Raw genomic sequence first — 21,133 nt, 5'->3', positions numbered from 1 at the left:
GCTAAAACTGACCTGCCATTATGATTCTCCAGGTCACTACGAGTTCATAGACACCTAACATGACTAGGTTATTTTTCACCTAAGTGGTGAAAAAAAATTCCAAACTTTGCAAAAAACAAAACAAAATTGCGCCATTTTCCGATACTCATAGCGTCTCCATTTTTCGTGATCTGGGGTCAGGTGAGGGCTTATTTTTTGCGTGCCGAGCTGGCGTTTTTAATGATAGCATTTTGGTGCAGATACGTTCTTTTGATCGCCCGTTATTGCATTTTAATGCAATGTCGTGGCGACCAAAAAAACGTAAATCTGGCGTTTCGAATTTTTTTCTCATTACGCCATTTAGCGATCAGGTTAATGCTTTTTTTTAATTGATAGATCGGGCGATTCTGAATGCGGCGATACCAAATATGTGTAGGTTGGGTTTTTTTTTAATTGATTTATTTTGATTGGGGCGAAAGGGGGGTGATTTAAACTTTTATATTTTTTTTATTTTTTTCACATTTTTAAAAACTTTTTTTTTTTTACTTTTGCCATGCTTCAATAGCCTCCATGGGAGGCTAGAAGCAGGCACAGCCCGATCGGCTCTGCTATGCAGCTGTGATCATAAGATCGCTGCAACACAGCAGATTTGCAGGTGTGCTGTGAGCGCCGACCACAGGGGGGCGCTCACAGCCACCGGCAATCAGTAACCATAGAGGTCTCAAGGACCTCTATGGTTACAATGGAGGAGCATCGCCGACCCCCGATCATGTGACGGGGGTCGGCGATGCGCTCATATCCGGCCGCACGGCCGGATGCGGTAGTTAAATGCCGCTGTCTGCGTTTGACAGCGGCATTTAACTAGTTAATAGGCGCGCGCAGATCGCGATTCTGCTCGCGCCTATTGCGGGCACATGTCAGCTGTTCAAAACAGCTGACATGTCCCGGCTTTGATGTGCGCTCACCGCCGGAGCGCACATCAAAGCGGGGGTCCCGACATGTGACGTACTATACCGTCACATGTCGGGAAGGGGTTAATGCAAGTGGCGAAATGTGATCGCACTAGCGCAGATAGAGCTTGCAGATGCTCTATCTGCGCTAGCGGTGACGGACCCGGAAACGCTGCAGCCCGTGTCCCAGGGTCCGTCACTCAATGACGGCACATCGCTAGCGCACGCCCATTTTGGACGTGCGCTAGTGATGCGTCAGAAATAGGGCTTAATGGCAGCGTTAACGGACTACGTTACACCGCGTTATGCCGTCTAACGGACTGCCTATAACGTAATGTGAACCCAGCCTTCGGCTGCTCCATACATCCGCCACAACCACAAGCCATAAATTTATGATATGTGGATATAATCGTGTCAAAAAACACAACTCAATATTTCTTCGTGTGTTTTTACCACAGTTTTTCCCCATCAGAAATCAAGGTTTTCAAGTAGAAACTGGTTGTTGAAATGCAGACGGTTTTCTTTTTTCCCTCAAGGGGTTTTGTCAACGTTTCCTGCAGTGTTTTGTGACCATTTTTCTTGCATTTTTTTTGCCTTCTTTCATCTGCTTTTGGAAGTTTTTTTGCCATCCATTAGGCATCTTTTGGGCTTTTTTTAGCCTTTCTGCTGACTTATATTGTAAAGTATAATGGCCTGTTCATTTTAAAGAGACTTAACAGCCTGAATGTATGAACAGCAACTTGGTTTTATATATGCTCAAAAAATGCCAGGAAAAAAGTCATATGAACACAGCCTAAGAATTGAAATGCACCTAGCACCTACAACAGTATTTATCAATAAAGTACTAAAATATCTAAAAATATAATGGTCTCACTTTAAAATACAATAAAAGTGGAATTTTAAAATATAATAGCTAATTTTTAAGCATAAATAAGGGATGAGATAAAAAATCAGTACCCACTTGAATCATAAAAAATAGGGCAAAAGGGATATTGGTGGGGTGGTAGCTTCCCCTATATGCTAGTTTAGCCCTCTGCTGAGATAGTAGTATAAGAGAAATGCCAACTAGACTGAACACATTTTTGGTTCTCAAAAGTGCTTCCAATGTACTACAAGAATATAACTACTATAATACTGCCCTCTATGTACAGGAATATAACTACTATAATACTGCTCCCTATGTACAAGAATATAACTATTATAACACTTGCCCCTATGTACAAGAATATAACTACCATAATACTGTCCTCTATGTACAAGAATATAACTACTATAATACTGCCCTCCATGTGCAAGAATATTCCCACTATAATACTGCCCCATGAACAAGAATATAACTACTATAATACTGCCCCCTATGTACAAGAATATAACTACTATAATACTGCCCTCTATGTACAAGAATATAACTACTATAATACTGCCCCTATGTACAAGAATATAACTACTATAATAGTGCCCCTATGTACAAGAATATAACTACTATAATACTGCCCTCTATGTACAAGAATATAACTACTATAATACAGACCCCTATGTACAAGAATATAGCTACTATAATACTGTTTTCCTATGTACAAGAATATAACTAGTATAATACTGCCACCTATGTACAAGAATATAACTACTATAATACTGCCCCCTATGTACAAGAATATAACTACTGTAATACTGCCCTCTATGTACAAGAATATAACTACTATAATACTGCCACCTATGTACAAGAATATAACTACTATAATACTGCTCCTATGTACAAGAATATAACTACTATAATACTGCTCCCTATGTACAAGAATATAACTACTATAATACTGCCTTCTATGTACAGGAATATAACTACTATAATACTGTCCTCTATGTACAAGAATATAACTACTATAATACTGCCCTCTATGTACAAGAATATAACTACTATAATACTGCCTTCTATGTACAGGAATATAACTACTATAATACTGTCCTCTATGTACAAGAATATACCTACTATAATACTGCCCTCTATGTACAAGAATATACCTACTATAATACTGCCCTATATGTACAAGAATATAACTACTATAATACTGCTCCCTATGTACAAGAATATAACTACTATAATACTGCCCTCTATGTAAAAGAATATAACTACTATAATACAGCTCCCTATGTACAAGAATATAACTACTATAATACTGCCTTCTATGTACAAGAATATAACTACTATAATACTGCCCCCTGTGTACAAGAATAAAACTACTATAATACTGCCCCCTATGTACAAGAATATAACTACTATAATACTGCCCTATATGTAGAAGACTATTACTGCTCCCTTTGAACAAGAATATATCTACTATAATACTACCCTCTATGTACAAGAATATAACTACTATAATACTGTCCTCTATGTACAAGAATATAACTACTATGATACTGCCCTATATGTACAAGAATAAAACTACTATAATACTGTCCCTATGTACAAGAATATAACTACTATAAGGGTAAGTTCACACAGGACGTTTTTGCTGTTTTTTTTCTGCAGCAAAACTTGATCTTCTTGGCAGGAAAGAAGCTGCATCAAAAATGCAGGTTTAGAGGCGTTTTTGGTGCGTTTTTCGTCGTGTTTTTGGTGCGTTTTTTTCATGCGTTTTTTTTTCTCTTTGTGCATGCCAATAAAGTTGAGTGCCCCAGAGAAAAAAAAAAACTTCCTGTAGATAGACAGAATGACTAGATAGATAGAATTAAAAGATAATAAAAAAATAGATAGATAGATTGATAGAATAGATAGATTACCTGCGGTAACCTCTTCACTGGCATTTTCCCATGGTCCAGAGGTTACCTCAGGTCAGGATGTGAGGGAGCGCAGGCTCGGTGACTCAGTGACATCACCGCTAGTTACTGTGCCTGCGCCCACTGCGTATCATTCATTCCCCAGTAGTTTACAGCCGGGAGAAGTTGCATTTGTAGTGCTATTTTTAGGCTGGGGGGGGCCTATATCAATGGCCCCTTACCAGCCTGAGAATACCAGCCCCCAGCTGTGAGCTTTAGCAAGACTGGTTGTCAAAAATGGGGAGGACCCCACGCCGTTTTTTTAAAATAATTTATTTAAATAATTAAAAAAAAGTGTGAGGACCCCTCTATTCTTGAGAACTAGCCTTGTTGAGCTGACAGCTGGGGGTTGCAGCCCCCAGCTGTGAGTTTTGTCTGGCTGGTTATCACAAATAAGGGGGATCCCACGCCTTTTTTTTCCAATTATTTATTTACTAGATGGTGGCCCGATTCTAACGCATCGGGTAATCTAGAATATGTATGCGTAGTGTATAGCACAGCCCACGCAGTACATTGCGCAGCCCACGCAGTACATTGCGCAGCCCACGCAGTACATTGCGCCGCCCACGCAGTACATTGCGCAGCCCACGCAGTACATTGCGCCGCCCACGCAGTACAATGCGCAGCCCATGCAATACATTGGGCAGCCCACGCAGTACATTGCGCAGCCAACGCAGTACATTGCGCAGCCAACGCAGTACATTGCGCAGCCCACGTAGTACATTGCGCAGCCCACGTAGTACATTGCGCAGCCCACGTAGTACATTGTGCAGCCCACGTAGTATATTGCGCAGCCCACGTTGTATATCGCGCAGCCCACGTAGTACATTGCGCAGCCCAAGTTGTACATAGCGCAGCTCACGTTGTACATTGCGCAGCCCACGTAGTACATTGCGCAGCCCACGTAGTATACTGCCCTCTATGTATAAGAATATTCCTACTTTACTGGCAATAATTTAAGTTTGCAATCACTAATGGCCGCTCTTCCCAAAACATGACAGTTGCTGTTTAGTTGTTTGAACTCTTCCTCATTCCCGTAGAATGTAAGTCCACAAGGACAGGGTCCTCTTCCCTCTGTACCAGTCTGTCATTGTAAATTTGTGTACTGTAAATAATATCTATAACCCTGTATGTAACCCCTTTCTCATGTACAGCACCATGGAATTAATAGTGCTATATAAATAATAATAATAATAATTCTTTCTGATCTCGTCTTATAGGTCGGTGGCTGAGCGGCTTCCATTTCCTTCTGACCTCGAGAGGTGAAGCTATAGGGAGTGCAGCGGTATGAGCTGCACCTGAGCCCTGGTTCCCGAGCAGGCCCAAAAGCCTTTCTGCCCCATCTGAATAGCCCGTGGTGAGTGAGGGGACAGGTTACAGATTTGACGTTGGGGCCCAGGAGCTTCACGCTCTGGACATAACATTGGTGACAGTGTGGAGCTCTGCCTCATCCCTCCTGCATGTCGCTGTGACCTGATCTCTTCACGTAGATGCTGTAATTCTCATCTGGTACAAGCTGGAGGGAATTCTTGGTGAAAGCTGTAAGATAGCGTCCTGTGGGAAAAAAATTACAATATTAAAGGGAGTGTCTACTTTGGTAAAAGAAATCACCTATTAGTAATTAATGAATTCAGAAAGTGGCTGCCGGACTAGGCATCCCCATCTACTAACCATAGCAGGTGGTGGGCTCTCCGTTTAGGACCCAACTAGCTCATAATTTAATGGCACTCTCCTAGATTTCAATGGGCTCAATGTAATGCTTCATTTTGACCTATGGGGGCGCTGCAGGGAAATTAGGCACATGCTGCTGGAGGGCTCCCTTGCAATTACAGCTGACTGTGTGATCTACTTTATTAAAACTAAATGACCCCTTTAAATTAAAGAGAACCTGCCACTTGCCATAAATATATAATTTTTACTACCTGGTGTAAATGCCGCTGTTCTCCTGGATCTGGAATTGTTTTTCTCTTGCTCCTGCTGCTCTCCACTCCTGAAATATGGCCCCATCTTTCCTGTACGTAAATCTAGCCTTTTCTTTACCAAGTGGGTGTGATGCTCAAGAAGACAGCCCACGAGGAGATTGGAACACCACGCCCATTTTGCTTGAAACACTAGATTTCTGTGCAGCGAAGAAGGAGCCATATCTTAGGAATAGAAAGGTACATGAAAAAAAAGAAAAATAACGTCCGATTCGGGAGAACAGCCGCATTTACGCCAGTTAAATATCATTATAAATATATGGCAAGTGGCAGGTCCCCTTTAAATGGAATTAAAGGGTTAATTGTGGTGAAGTATGAGTTCAGAGTGGTGGGGTGTAAAATTCAGGATCCTCATTTATGATTTAGTATATCTAGTGAAGTACAGTCTACCTTTCTCAAGGACCCGGCCAGCCTATGCATTACGTGGCAGGCTAGTAGGTTTCAGTGGTCACAATGCAATCCTTTGCTTCTCCTGCAGGGGCACTGCAGAAAAATGAAACATTTGGAACATTTTGGCTCCCTCACAGACATTGTATGATCAACTATGTTTTAGCGGGATTGTAAAACAAGAACAACCCCTTTACATCAAAGTGAAGGGTTAATTCATTTGAAAAAAGAAAGAAAATAGAAAACAAATAAAATAAATACAAATGAAATGTATATCAAAATATGCCTCCCGCCAGCAAAGGAAACAGTCTATGCATGTCCTGTCGCCATCCATTCTCTTAAAAAGGGCATTCCCATCTCCAAGATCCAACCCCAATATGTAGTAGGTGTAATAATAATAATAATAATATAAAATACCTCCAATTAGAAACGCAGTATAGTTCTCCTGATTAGCTATGTCCCTTACCTCATGTGTAGGAATTGCAGTAACTTAGGTATCCATGGTTACAACCACTAACAACTAACTAACTGTCACTATATAGTGGTCGTACCATGGATACCTGAGCTACTGCAATGCCCTGCACATGGGGTAAGCGGTATAGCTGATCAGGAGAACTATACACCATTTCTAATTGGAGGTATTTGATAATATTATTATTATTACACCTACTAGATATTGGGATAGGATCTTGGGGATGGGAATACTCTTTTAAGTCCAGCTGTTTTGACCACACCTGCTGTTTGGAAGACTTCCCCACCAGGATTATGGAAACAGAGGCTCCAAGTGTTCCTAAACCGCGGTATTCCAAACACAAACAGCCTGGCCTCGAGCCGAGATCCCAATCAGTGCATTTCCAAGCAGGTAACCCTCACTTGGGGACACGGGGCGTAAGTAAGGTAGAGTTTCTCTGCTGAGCACTTTTCCACAGATTAAAAGTGTATACAAAGAGTTCTGAGATATTGTGAACACCATGAGCCCTGTGGCACATTATGTGCTGGCATGTAATAAAAGCCTCCGTAATGTAATCAAAATGTGCCGCTGCCAGGATCCACGTATCTGAAGAGCCATCGCACACCCCAAATATAATTACCAAGATAACTGCCGGGATGGGGATCTAAAGAGCAGCAAGATGCTGGGAAACGCCGCTACGATAAATGAGAATTTACAGTAATTAAGCGTTGAGACCTCGTAAAGTGAAGGACTATAGGAAAATAACAGGAAATTGGAGGAAAAGGGAAATGGCGGGTGAAATAGGGCTAAAATATAGGGGAACGGTATTACTTATACATTGTATGGCACCATTATTACATTACTTTATGCACAGCTTTTATTTGGTCATTATATGGTGGTATTATTTATCCATTATTTGGTATTGTCATGAGGTTATATATGACATTTTTATGTAGCCACTGTAAGGCAATATTATTCATACATTACATGACACAGTTATCTTATTATTTTATGCACGGACCTGTTATATGGTCAATGTATGATGGTATTAATTATACATTATATAGCTTTGCTATTAGATTACTCTATGTATGACGCTGTTATATGGTTACTGTATGACGCTATTATTTATACATTATATAGTGCTGTTATTAGATTACTTTATGCATAGATCTGTTATTTAGTCACTGTACGACGGTATTATTTATACATTAAATGGCGCTGTTAGATTACTTTATGCACAGATCTGTTCTTTAGTCACTGTATGACAGTATTATTTATACAATATATTGGACTGTTATTACGGTACATTACTTTATGCACAGATCCGTTATTTAGTCACTGTACGACGATATTATTTATACATTATATGGTGCTGTTATATGGTGCTGTTATTAGATTATTTTATGCACAGATCTGTTATTTAGTCACTGTACGACGATATTATTTATACATTATATGGCACTGTTATTAGATTACTTTATGCACAGATCCGTTATTTAGTCACTCTATGACGGTATTATTTATACATTATATGGTGCTGTTATTAGATTATTTTATGCACAGATCTGTTATTTAGTCACTGTACGACGATATTATTTATACATTATATGGCACTGTTATTAGATTACTTTATGCACAGATCCGTTATTTAGTCACTGTATGACGGTATTATTTATACATTATATGGTGCTGTTATTAGATTATTTTATGCACAGATCTGTTATTTAGTCACTGTACGACGATATTATTTATACATTATATGGCACTGTTATTAGATTACTTTATGCACAGATCCGTTATTTAGTCACTCTATGACGGTATTATTTATACATTATATGATGCTGTTATTAGATTACTTCATGCAAAGATCTGTTATTTAGTCACTGTACGATGGTATTATTTATACATTATATAACGCTGTTATTAGATTACTTTATGTACAGATCTGTTATTTAGTCACTGTATGATGGTATTATTTATACATTATATGGCACTGTTATTAGATTACGGAACTTTATGCACGGACCAGTTATGTTATTTGTTGACTGTAAAACAATATTATTCATACATTATATAACATTATTGTTAGTTTCCTGATTGTGAAACTGTTACTTGGTCACTACATGACGATAATATTTATACATTACGCAGAATTGTTATTTTCTTTATGTATGATGCTGTTTGCTCGCTGCATAGCGGTATTATTTACACAATAAATAGCATTATTATTAGATTACTTTATGAATGGATTTGATATTTGGTCCCTAGATGGCATACTTTTAGCACTGTATGGTGGTATATACCTAAGCATTGTAGGCAATACTATTATTTTTGCAGTATATGGTGGTGGCACTGTATTAGACATTGTATGACAGTATATTTAGGCCAGTGTATGTTCCTGTTATTTGGGCACCAAACTGTATGAAGCTTATAGGTTTGCCCTGTATGGTTATCTGTACACTGTATGACAGTACACTATATGGAGGAAATGAAATACCAGTCCCAGACTACATACCAGTCCATGTCTTCTGCAGACCAATGACAAAGTTGTGACACTGTGGACGACTGTTGCAGAAGTCGGCAGCCTCTGTCGCACTGTACATGGACAGCAGACATCCCTGGTGGTTATAGGATGGCCAGCACCGGAAATCTCCATCTGTGTCCCTCATGCGGAATCCTCTCAACACTGTGAAGTCTGGAATACAGAGCAGGAGAGGATTAGGGTCATGTATGAAGTGTAACAGTATAATATATATTACAATCAATGGCGCACGCAGAGTGTTGAGGAGGATGTGACAGCATTAGAGTCCATCAGTATTCGGCATCTGTGTACGCTGCATTATTACCAAATCATAGCAACAACCAGGGGTGCACTGCCGTCGTATCAACATTGATAGTTTAGGGTAACCACCCAGTAGGGTTAATGCATGATCACCAGGCCAAAAGAGTAGACTAGATATACTGTAGGCATGCCTATAGATTAGGCATGTTGTGGATGCTATACATGAGGCAAGTGGAGGACACTACTGATGAGGCATGTGGAGGACACTACTGATGAGGCATGTGGAGGACACTATACATGATGCATGTGGAGGACACTATTCATGATGCATGTGGAGGACAGTATTCATGATGCATGTGGAGGACACTACTCATGAGGCATGTGGAGGACACGATTTATGATGCATGTGGAGGACACTACTCATGATGCATGTGGAGGACACTTCTGACAAGGCATGTGGAGGACACTTCATGATGCATGTGGAGAACACTACTCATGATGCATATAGAGGACACTACTCATGAGGCATTTGGAGGACACTACTGATGAGACATGTGTTGAACACTATACAGGAGTCATGTGGAGGATGCTAGACATGAGACACGTGGAGGACAGTATAGATTAGGCATGTGGTAGACACTATACATGAGTCATGAGGAGGACACTATAGGTTAGGCATGTGGTGGACGCTACACATGAGACATGTGGAGGACACTATTCATGTTGCATGTGGTGGACACTATACATGAGTCATGAGGAGGACACTACTGATGAGGCATGTGGAGGACACTACTGATGAGCATGTGGAGGACACTACTAATGAGACATGTGTTGAACACTATACAGGAGTCCTGTGGAGGACGCTAGACATGAGACATGTAGGGGACAGTATAGATTAGGCATGTGGTAGACACTATACATGAGTCATGAGGAGGACACTATAGATTAGGCATGTGGTGGACGCTACACATGAGGCAAGTGGAGGACACTGCTGATGAGGCATGTGGAGGACACTACTGATGAGGTATTTGAAGGACACTATTGATGAGGCATGCGGAGGACACTATTGATGAGGCATGTGGAGAACACTACTGATGAGGCATGTGGAGGACACTATAGATTAGGCATGTGGAGGACACTATACATGAGTCATGAGGAGGACACTATAGATCTATAGATTAGGCAAGTGGAGGACACTACTGATGAGGCACGTGAAGGACACTACTGATGAGGCAAGTGGAGGACATTACTGATGAGGCAAGTGGAGGACACTACTGATGAGGCATGTGGAGGACGCTACTGATGAGGCATGTGGAGGACGCTACTGATGAGGCATGTGGAGCACACTACTGATGAGGCAAGTGGAGGACACTACTGATGAGGCATGTGGAGGACACTACTGATGAGGCATGTGGTGGACACTATACACGAGTCATGAGGAGAACACTATAGATTAGGCAAGTGGAGGACACTATAGATTAGGCATGTGGAGGACACTATACATGAGTCATGAGGAGGACACTATAGATCTATAGATTAGGCAAGTGGAGGACACTACTGATGAGGCACGTGAAGGACACTACTGATGAGGCAAGTGGAGGACATTACTGATGAGGCAAGTGGAGGACACTACTGATGAGGCATGTGGAGGACGCTACTGATGAGGCATGTGGAGGACGCTACTGATGAGGCATGTGGAGCACACTACTGATGAGGCATGTGGTGGACACTATACACGAGTCATGAGGAGAACACTATAGATTAGGCAAGTGGAGGACACTACTGATGAGGCAGGTGGAGGACACTACTGATGAGGCATGTGGAGGATGCTACTGATGAGGCATGTGGAGCACACTACTGATGAGGCATGTGGAGGACACTACTGATGAGGCATGTGGAGCACACTACTGATGAGGCAAGTGGAGGACACTACTGATGAGGCATGTGGAGGACACTACTGATGAGGCATGTGGAGGATGCTACTGATGAGGCATGTGGAGCACACTACTGATGAGGCATGTGGAGGACACTACTGATGTGGCATGTGGAGGACACTACTGATGTGGCATGTGGAGGACACTACTGATGAGGCATGTGGAGCACACTACTGATGAGGCAAGTGGAGGACATTACTGATGAGGCATGTGGAGGACACTACTGATGAGGCATGTGGAGCACACTACTGATGAGGCATGTGGAAGACACTACTGATGAGGCATGCGGAGGACACTACTGATGAGGCATGCGGAGGACACTACTGATGAGGCATGCGGAGGACACTACTGATGAGGCATGCGGAGGACACTACTGATGAGACAAGTGGAGGACACTACTGATGACGCATGAGGTAGATGCTTTTGATGAGGCATGTGGCGAACATTATCGATGTGGCATGTGGAGGACACATTGATGGGGCACTATGGCTGGCACTAATAGGTGACACATACTATATTTTTGGCCACAGCTGTGCCGTTATTCTGGAAAGGTACCGGAGAAGTAACTCACTATGTAAATGATGGTTTATGCTTTGATTCATTCCCGATTTGTACATGTGTAATACGTCTTCAAAAGCCTCGAGGGTCTCATTTATCCCGACATGTAAATTCCCTGCAATAACAACAATGAAAACAGCGTCAGAACCTGTAAAATCCCCAGACATCTGTAGCCCACCCTGCACCTATGGAAGAGACAGCAATACCTGTCACATTCATGATGTCTTCCAGGAGGGGCCGCAGGGCCGGAGGAGCGGTGTGAGGCAAGAGGTAAGTGAAGAAAAATCTGAAATATCAAAAATCACCGTTACCTACGAGGAGTGAATGACCGCAATGTACAAATAACGATAGCCAGGGCTTGGCGGAAAACTCTGGTGATCAGCGGCGGCACCGCACAGCGTCACATGCTAAAGATGTGTTTATTACAGAATTTAGGGTTATGTTTGCTGCTCCCAGACTGTTTATTAGGGGTCAGCGTCATACCTGTACGCATTATAGAGGTTCCTCTTCTCGTTGGACCCCAGGCACTGCCCGGCCTCTGAGCAGCTCATGGAAAATGTTCTGGCCGGGAAGGTGAGAGCGCAGTCTGCATCCCGTCTACACGCCGGCTCCTCGCTACTGGCATCGTCCATGTCAGTCACTTTTAGGCCTCCATCCACCAGGACAAACTGTTGGGGCTGGAAATCCAGGAGGGCAATGGAACCCATGGGGGAATTTGCCAAATAATGCAGCAACTGCACCAATTCCCAACAGACCTGTTCAAAAACAATTAAAATGTCAGAATAAATCTATTATGGCATTGCTGACTAAGAAGTGCTGGAGGAGAGACGCGGGGCAGCTGCCCATAACAACCAATCATCTTCTAGCTCTCATTCTCCAGAGGTCTTTGCTTAAATTAAAGCTGAAATGTGATTGGCTGCCAAGAACAACAACTCAACCGAGTTACAGGAATCGCCATGGTTTCCGGAAACAAAGGCCTCTCATCTCCCCCATACATATGCACGTTCAGCTCAGCTGAGCATACAGGTTATTACAATGGATAGAGAGTTTATAAATGGCCGGCCAAGAAAAATGTTACATGTTTATATAAAAAGTTCATATTCTTCTTGACCAATCATTATTTAGCCATTTAAATACAGAAGTTCAACCTCTGGCCTGGCGGTTACAGCTTTAACGCGTTTGCAATGGTCGTCATACATGCACGGTGCCACAACTGTATGGAATGGCCTTGGGGGCGACACAGTCGGCAGCCGAGGGTCACTGATTGGAGCCAGCTCCGATCCCATCAGTCAAGTGTGATAGCGGCCCCTTGCCTGATGTGATCATGGTGTGCCAATCGGTTGCCAGGCCAGCAGGGGGTCTACTGAAGACCCCTATATTTGCCATGTTAGAACTATGGAGCCCAGCCTTTGCATTGTATAGGGGGTCAAGTGATTTTTGGTTCAAGTCCCCTTAGGGGATGAATTAGAAGTGTAAAAAACGGATAAAAAGTAAACTAATAAAATCTAAAAATAATTATCCCATAAAGTGAATAAAAAATAAATAAAATTGCCAGCTTTTCCCCGTTATTTTTGGACACCACACTTTCCCCACAAGATGCAATTAATCAAAAGCAAAAATTATACTAATATTAGAGATTGATGTGCAAAAAAACAAGCGCTCACGTGGCTCCATCAAAGGGTAAAGTTACAAGTCTCGATAATAGCAACAAAAATTATTTTTTAACAAAGTTCTGAATTTTTTTAAAGACCTATAAGATAGAAAAAGAAAACTCTACAAGTTTGGTATCGCTGTAATCACCACAACCCGGGGAATCGTGTAACCAGGTCATTTTACCGCATAATGAACGCTTTAAAAAACGAAACCTCACCAAAATTGGAAAGAAATTGTGCTGTTGGTTTTTTCCCATTTGGATTTTTTCCCCATTTTTCAGTAGATTATATGATGGATTGAATGGTGTTATTCAGCACTATGACTGGTTACACAAAACATCAAACCCTGACATGGCACTTGGACAAAGTGGAGGAAGAAAGGAGCCCAAACCTTAAGGGGCTCATAAAAATTAATGCAATGTGAAATGTTCTGCAACCTTCTTCATTTTTAAAGATCTCTGCTTGTTGTCAGTGAACGGATGCCTTCTTGGTCAGGGTCTGCCGGGCAAAGGTGAACATTGGCAGGATTCCCTGTGGTGGTAATTGAGGCTTGCAAAGAGGACATTGCAAAACACAGTGTCAAAGTAGCCTCAGTTTCACGCTTCGGTTTCCATAAGTTAATATGAGGAATGTGGCGCCATAAAAATACCCTTTCTGCCCTCTGCATCGTACAGTATAATGGCTTCCCCGTGACCTCTGACCTGTTTACAGGCCACTTACACAAACACAGATCTGAGCTGTGAATTGTAAATGGCAGCCCCCCAGCCCCTGTGTCCTGCAGAGGGGACATTGCAGGCTGTTTGCACACACCTCTATGGTAATCCCTTTTCCTTGACTCATTAACCATTGCACAGCTGGAGGCAGATTGCATTGGGCAGAGGTGCAATGTGCTGCCTGCAGTCCCCCCTGTTTGGATGGGTACTATCACCTTCCATGCATGGCCACTGGAACAATCACCATTGTGCCTTCACTTACTTTAAATCTCTCCTCCCAGGGGGTTTGCAGGAGCTGAATCATCTCCAGGGGAGATCCAAGTTCCAGCATTGCTGTGACCCTGATGTCAGAGGGGGCGCTATTAACATAGCACTGGCCATGCAACTGCAAAGAGAGAAAAACACACTGTAAAGAGGTGGGCGGCCATGAGTAGATGCCTCATCTGTGTGGCCTGACCTGCCTGGTTGGTAATGATGGATCTGCAATAGACTCATTGCTAGTGAATCCATATCTGTAGCTGTGATGCAGAACATCCTCCTACAAGAAAGGCTCCGCCGCGCTACACAGTCACAATGGGACGATTCATTATTGCATTTGGGGGTTTTGTTCCAAATTTTTCTTTTAAATTGTGCCTTTAAGTCTTTTTTTTTTAAATGTTCGCCAATGTTGGCTCATTTTTTGGTTTTCCAGATCTTTGTGGCCAATTCATCAATTGTGACTTTTTAAAAAGTCATTTTTCTTTTTGCTCTAGTCCCCTAATTTAAGCCTGAATTTTTCGGGGGCACAAATTTTACAACATTTAACAGAACAAGCCACTTTTTTTTGCTTTAAATAAATGCAAAAAAACCCACAAAAACATAAAAAAGTCAAGCGTAAAGAGTACGGTGTTTTTAATCTTTGCACAAAATTCACAGACCAAGTTTTATGAAGAGTTTGACACAAATGAATACAAGATAAATAAAAGAATAGTGACTTAAAAATATACAATTGAGGAATCGGGCCCAAAGTCTACATATAACACGAATAATGAAACGTGGGAAGTAGATTGGGTCCTCAGATCATTCACATCATTTTTTTACACCATTAGAAAATAGGAGAGCAAAGCACATGCCAATATTTTTCAAGAAACCCACAATAAATAGAAGGTCTGATAGATTGTTCTAAATCTGTTTTTATATCTCTATTTCTTCTTTATTTTATATTGGTCATTATTTTTTATTTCAGATTATTTAACTTTAGAATATTTGCAGTTCTTTTATCAGTTTTATGTGTTATATTTTATATATTTTTATGTTATATTTTTATTATGGCTTTTTAGACTTTTTTTTAGATTTTTGTTTATTTTATTTATTCCATTTTGATTTATTTATGTTTATATTTGTATTTTATATTATTTTTCAGATATTTTATTTATTTTAGACATATTATTCATGTTATTTAGTTTTTAGATTTGTTTTTTATTTATTTGATGTATATATGTTTTTATGCATATTGTTTTTATAGCTATACCCGGGAAAGCTGGTGGACACCCCATGTAACGGCCATTAAACATAGTTAGCGGCTACTGCAGTATTCCTGTATTGTTAATTTATAGCGATATAACAACTCATCCTGTGCTGAGACGGTGAAAGGCCTTATGAAAAGGCTGGGAAAGCTGGGTGACAACGCCTATAAAAGTAGTAATTGTGGCGATATTAGTAGTCACACAGCTGTCCCAGGCAGATACCGTAATCCTGGTAATTTTCAATGCTTTGTGGAGGGGCTGTAAACTATGTATGTGATATATTCGACATTGGGTGGACCAGTGGCCCTTAGAAAGTGTAAAGAAGCCATGTTTATCTAAGGAAGTGTCCTGATGAGCCATGAGGTTGACATCCAATCTTGGGTCACTTCAGGCCTTGTCGCTCTGGTTGGGGTACATTATGGATGTCATACAGATGTTGGGGGTCTTATCATGTAATACATGCTCACCTATTGATTTCATTAAGCTACATGTAAAAAAAATAAAAAAGTTCCCTGCAAGACGAAGAACAATCCCAAAAAGTATTTGATTCCCAAAGCCAAGAACCGACCAACAGTCCAAGTGGATTGATTTTATATTTCTTATGGCGTCAACCTCAAAAGCAAATGTTCTTCTAATAAGGTTCAAACTCTGTCAACCAGAAGTGGACATGGCGTTAACATCTCAGCCGATGACCATCATTATGGGGCTTCACCACTGCAAGAAGGCTCCCACCCCATACCCTCTAGGGCAACTTGAAAGTCAAAGTGATTGACACCACACAGTTTGGTAGGAGAGGACTCCACATTCTCACCAACCACAGTTAAAGGTGGTGGTTCCTGAGCGATGTCTAGGGCCACCAATCGGGTCTACGAGATCCAAGCCCCCTAAATGGCAAAGGTGTTAGGAAAATCAATATTGGACCATCCACCCAGAACTCCAAGCATTTCTGGGAATTAATGTTGATCCCAATCAATCTCATCAATGTCAATAAAACTCATCGGAAGGCTCCCGCAGATGGAACTAGATGTGAAATCCATGGTTGGCTCTTGTCTTGTACTTACAGCCCCCCTGTCCAGAGCTACTCGGGGGATGGGGGAGTATAAAGATGACAGCAGGGAGGTGAACCACTAATGACTTCTCTCATGTAGCTACATCTGTTACTTTTTGGGGCGGCTTTGATGTGTGGATGCTCTAATCATCTGTAATATCAAGAAGAGACAGCAGCGGATCCCCCCAGTATATGGATCTGAAATAAGGGGGTCTCATCTCATCACTCGGGTGACCAAGTTCAGCTCCAATCATTCATCATGTTACTTTCCTGAGAAGCATCTGTATCTTTATTTATAAGTCTATATTTTGTTTTTCATTCATTTTCTACAGATTTGGGTAAATCTAGAAACAAAATGTACAAATTTTCACTTCAATCATATATGCCCAAAATTGACTTCCTTGGTACCTTATTTTCTCTTAATTTATTAGCTCTTAAAAACTCCCCCTCCCCCAATTTAATATCGTCACAATGCAGATTATTATCCAGTCTGGATCTCTCCATTTTCACGACATTATTTGTCTTTCGAAAATGATGACTGTAGAAACCGCATCAGAAACTCTCTTTCCTTGTAGAAGTTTCTCTTTTCCTGAAAACTTTTGAACAATGTTTTATTTTCTGAAGCCTGTCTTGCAGTTTTCTGATTGGACGCACGGTGCCTATTTTGGGGTAGATTACATCTGGACCCGTTTCATGCACTTTCTTTTTTTCCACCAGGTGAAAAAAGGCTCAAAAAACTCAAATGAACAGCAAAGTGGATTTCCCAGAGAAATGAATAGAATGAGTTTTTGAGGAGGATTTTGGTGAGGATCTGCTCCAAGAAAATCCCCAAAAACGTAGCGTGATCGTAGCCTTATTTTCTGCTCCTGGTGCCACTACTGATGACACTACTTTACCTATAGATCCCATTGGCGGTCGGGCAGCGATCAGCCACGACATCTCTACAAACCAGTGCCCCCTGCACCCGAGCACATAAGCCCCCACAATTAATAGGGGCACAATGCAGATGTTATCCAGTCTGGATCTCTCTGCACCTTCTCTACGGGATGCGACTACATACTGACCTCCCGGACGTGGCCATCGGTGCTGCGGAATGTGTTGGCCCTATATAAGTAAAAATGATTCTTATTTACCTGGATAATCCCCGGATGGCGGAGGATCTGCAATAGAGCAATCTCCTTCTGCAGCTTGTATGTGGCCAGTCGGTGGCACCCAGCGTGGTCCCCATATTGCCGCACACACTGCTGCACGTCACTGCCTCCCCCGTGGACGGACTTAAGGGCGATGGAGTTGCCATTCTGTAAAGTTCCTTTTACAACAACCTTGGTAAAACCTGATCCGATATAATCCAGTCCTGTAATATGGGCAAGATCCTGACAGGTGAGTCTCTGAGGAACCTCCACTGCCTCCTCCATGAATCTCATGGCCTCCTTTGGGCCGGTCCCTTTAGTTTCCAATAGGGTCTGATGCAAAAATACCAAATCCTTGTGTCTCTCCATAATTTCTCGCCTCATTTGCCGGCTGCGTTGGGAAAAAAGGAATGGCTCGTAGAAATATCCTCCAGGGAAGGAGAACTTCAGATATAAAGCTATGAGAGTGAGGGCAGCTGCAGGGAAGATGATTTGTCCTTTCATTGTGCTCTTCTGGGCAAATTGTCACCTCTGTCCTCTTACTGTAAATGAGTTCATTAGGAAAGGAATGCCTGCCCCTGTTTGGTTTAATGGGGTGGGTTAATGGGACTGTGGACACCCACTGAGGAGGGTCTGATGAAACTCATCCCTCACCTGACCTCACTGCAAACTTTACATCCCTGGGTACAGGCAACTCTATGCTGCCACCTGGTGGCTATATGCAGAAACAGCAATGGCAAAGATGCAGCAGGAACATTCCCCTGTCCTGAAAAACACACAGGACAGGCAAATATTTGCACACTTTTATTATCACAAACCTATAGTATTTTCATCCCTCTGTGATGTATGTGACAAGGTTTTTCACTGCCAATAAGAAGTTTGTTAATCACATTACAATTAATATAAATAGTTTACATATAACAGAAGTGCAATAAAATATCAGGCATCAGGCAGCCTGCACATGAAAAATCCAAAGCTTAACTATTGCATAATTTAAAAAAGTTCTGCAACTTTAAATGTACTTTGTAATATACTTTATCTGATCTGATCCAGAAGCTGAACTCCCCCTCCTAACATAGACCTACTGGCACAGCTGAGAGTTTGCTACAATGTATCAAAAGCATGCGGACTCAGTTATGTGCTGCTGCATTTAGTCCACAGAGAATTTCCTGGACAGATACAGTGTAACAAACCTCAGCTGTGTGAACAGACCATACGAAATCTACCAATTTTTCTGGTTGGCCAGTAAATGTTTCACTCCTAAAATACTTCTGTCTTTTTGAGGCATAAGTATTTGCAACAATTCTGCCAATATGCTGATTGACCATGATGTGGTAGTGCCATCTGGTGGCATTTATTAGGTACTACAAATGAAAATTTACCTTCTTAGGTTATGTGACAACACCAATATCTTTGATCCTATGTATTTACACCAAAAAAAAAGCAAATGTGAAATAAAAGATGAAGAAAATGACAAGCTTTGTTTTTAGAAAGGTTAAAATTAATATTTTATTACTAGATGGAGGCCCGATGCTATCGCATCAGGAGGACGGTAATGTCACGATGGGGGCTGGCATGCGGCGCTGTTGTTGCCTAATAGCATCCTGTGATAATCTAATGACTTTTGCATCAGGGGTCTCATGTGCTTGGCGCCTACGCTTATATGCATTGTTTTTGTCCCAGCGATGCTGTTGCTCTTCAAGGGTCTCATTTGCCCTTTGTTGTCTTCGATGTTGTGCCTTTGATGCTTTCCTTTCATTGTCATTGGCATACTTTTTATGAGGAGCCATGTTGGCATTGATATTTGCTTTTTGAAGGGGTTTTCCCACGAACAAAAGTTAATTTTAAAAATTGTCTGTGTCTGACCGTGTACAGAGCATACCACAGCTCCTGGGCAGGGGAGGAAGCAAAAGACAATACTGACATTACAACAGGAGATCGCAGAGGATACATTTTGTGAGGTAAAATATTTTTAAAAAACAGTCAGTGAAATATTTTACCTCACAACATGAATCCACTGTGATCCCCTGCTGCATAGCTCCCAACCGTCCCTCATTGTGCGGGACTGTCCCGCATTTGATGCTTTTCCCCGTTGTCCTGCCCGGGACACTCTGTTCCCGAAAACAACACAGGAGAATTAGCCGTCACACACCCCCTTGTGTTAGGCCACACCCCTTCCCCATGTTCCTGAGTCTTACTCTTAGGGCTTCCTGTGGCATGAAGGAGGCGCTGCCAGCGCTGGGCACGGGGTCATGATCCGCAGGACACGAACGTGGCGAGGAGGATGAGGAGCTCAGCTGGATGTTGTGCAGGACGAGCAGGCACACCGACCCTCATGTCCCCGGTGTGTGCGGTGCCAGGTAGGTGCCAGCAGGATAATGAGCTGGAGTGGGCGTGCTCGGTAGCCATGTGCTGCAGCAGGCTGCTTGTTGCTCTGCTTGTAACAAAGGAAACTAGTTCTCACCGTGCAGAGAAATGTCTCCAGATTTACTGATCTGCACCTAATGAGGCTTTGTGCTGTCGCTACCCCTCCATCACTGCCAGGGAAGCAACACATGCCCTGGTGAGGGCACCCGCAGGTGAGCTCCATGCAGCACTGGCACAGGGCTCACACACCCCCTTCTCTGGAGAGAAGCACGTGCCCTGGTGATGCGCTGCCTGTTATGTGTGGGGTCAGGAGGTGTTACAGTGTGAATGTAGCAGAGCCGTGTGTGTACGAGGTGTATGGAGCGGAGCCGTATGTGTACGAGGTGTACGGAGCGGAGCCGAGTGTGTACGAGGTGTATGGAGCGGAGCTGTGTGTGTACGAGGTGTATGGAGAGGAGCCGTGTGTGTACGAGGTGTATGGAGCGGAGCCGTGTGTGTCATGGATCCCAATGGCTGGGGATCGCACTGGACAAGCAAAATAACATAAATAACGGACGAGCTCTAGGGTGATGGAACCTGGGCTGACCGCTGCCCTACTCCTGACAAACACAACTAGAAATAGCCAGGGAGCGTGCCTATGTTGATTCTAGACGCCACGCGCCAGCCTAAGAGCTAACTAGCACTGCAGAGGAAATAAAGACCTAGCTTGCCTCCAGAGGAATGAACCCCAAAAGGTATAGTTGCCCCCCACATGTATTGACGGTGAAATGAGAGGAAGGCACGCACATAGAGATGAAAATAGATTTAGCAAAATGAGGCCCGCTATAACTAGAAAGCAGAATGATACAAAAGGGGTCTGAGCGGTCAGCAAAAAACCCTAA

At 42.3% G+C, this 21,133-nt stretch overlaps 1 protein-coding gene across 1 annotated transcript; it reads right to left on the bottom strand.

Annotated features, from left to right (window-relative positions):
* Positions 1-5,176: 5,176 nt before the first annotated feature.
* On the bottom strand, positions 5,177-18,415 carry LOC143782280 (extracellular tyrosine-protein kinase PKDCC-like). Its single transcript, XM_077269590.1, has 7 exons — positions 17,889-18,415; positions 14,465-14,587; positions 12,321-12,592; positions 12,044-12,123; positions 11,851-11,952; positions 9,079-9,258; positions 5,177-5,297 (listed from the first exon to the last, which is right to left on the bottom strand). The coding sequence occupies exons 1-7, from the start codon at positions 18,387-18,389 to the stop codon at positions 5,191-5,193; spliced, it is 1,365 nt and encodes a 454-aa protein (XP_077125705.1). The 5' UTR covers positions 18,390-18,415; the 3' UTR covers positions 5,177-5,190.
* Positions 18,416-21,133: the final 2,718 nt, after the last annotated feature.

The sequence above is a fragment of the Ranitomeya variabilis genome, chromosome 1, assembly GCF_051348905.1.
Source record: "Ranitomeya variabilis isolate aRanVar5 chromosome 1, aRanVar5.hap1, whole genome shotgun sequence".
Taxonomy (NCBI): Eukaryota; Metazoa; Chordata; class Amphibia; order Anura; family Dendrobatidae; genus Ranitomeya; species Ranitomeya variabilis.
This window is presented reverse-complemented; position numbering and strand designations above follow the sequence as displayed.

Bases quoted from the DNA above. Each gene is read 5' to 3' on its own strand.
- LOC143782280 (XM_077269590.1), bottom strand. From the start codon at position 18,389: ATGAAAGGACAAATCATCTTCCCTGCAGCTGCCCTCACTCTCATAGCT. The intron at 14,588-17,888 runs GTAAATAAGAAT...CTCTCTTTGCAG, and splicing joins GCCATCCGGGGATTATCCAG to TTGCATGGCCAGTGCTATGT. The intron at 9,259-11,850 runs GTGAGTTACTTC...TCTGTATTCCAG, and splicing joins CATAAACCATCATTTACATA to ACTTCACAGTGTTGAGAGGA.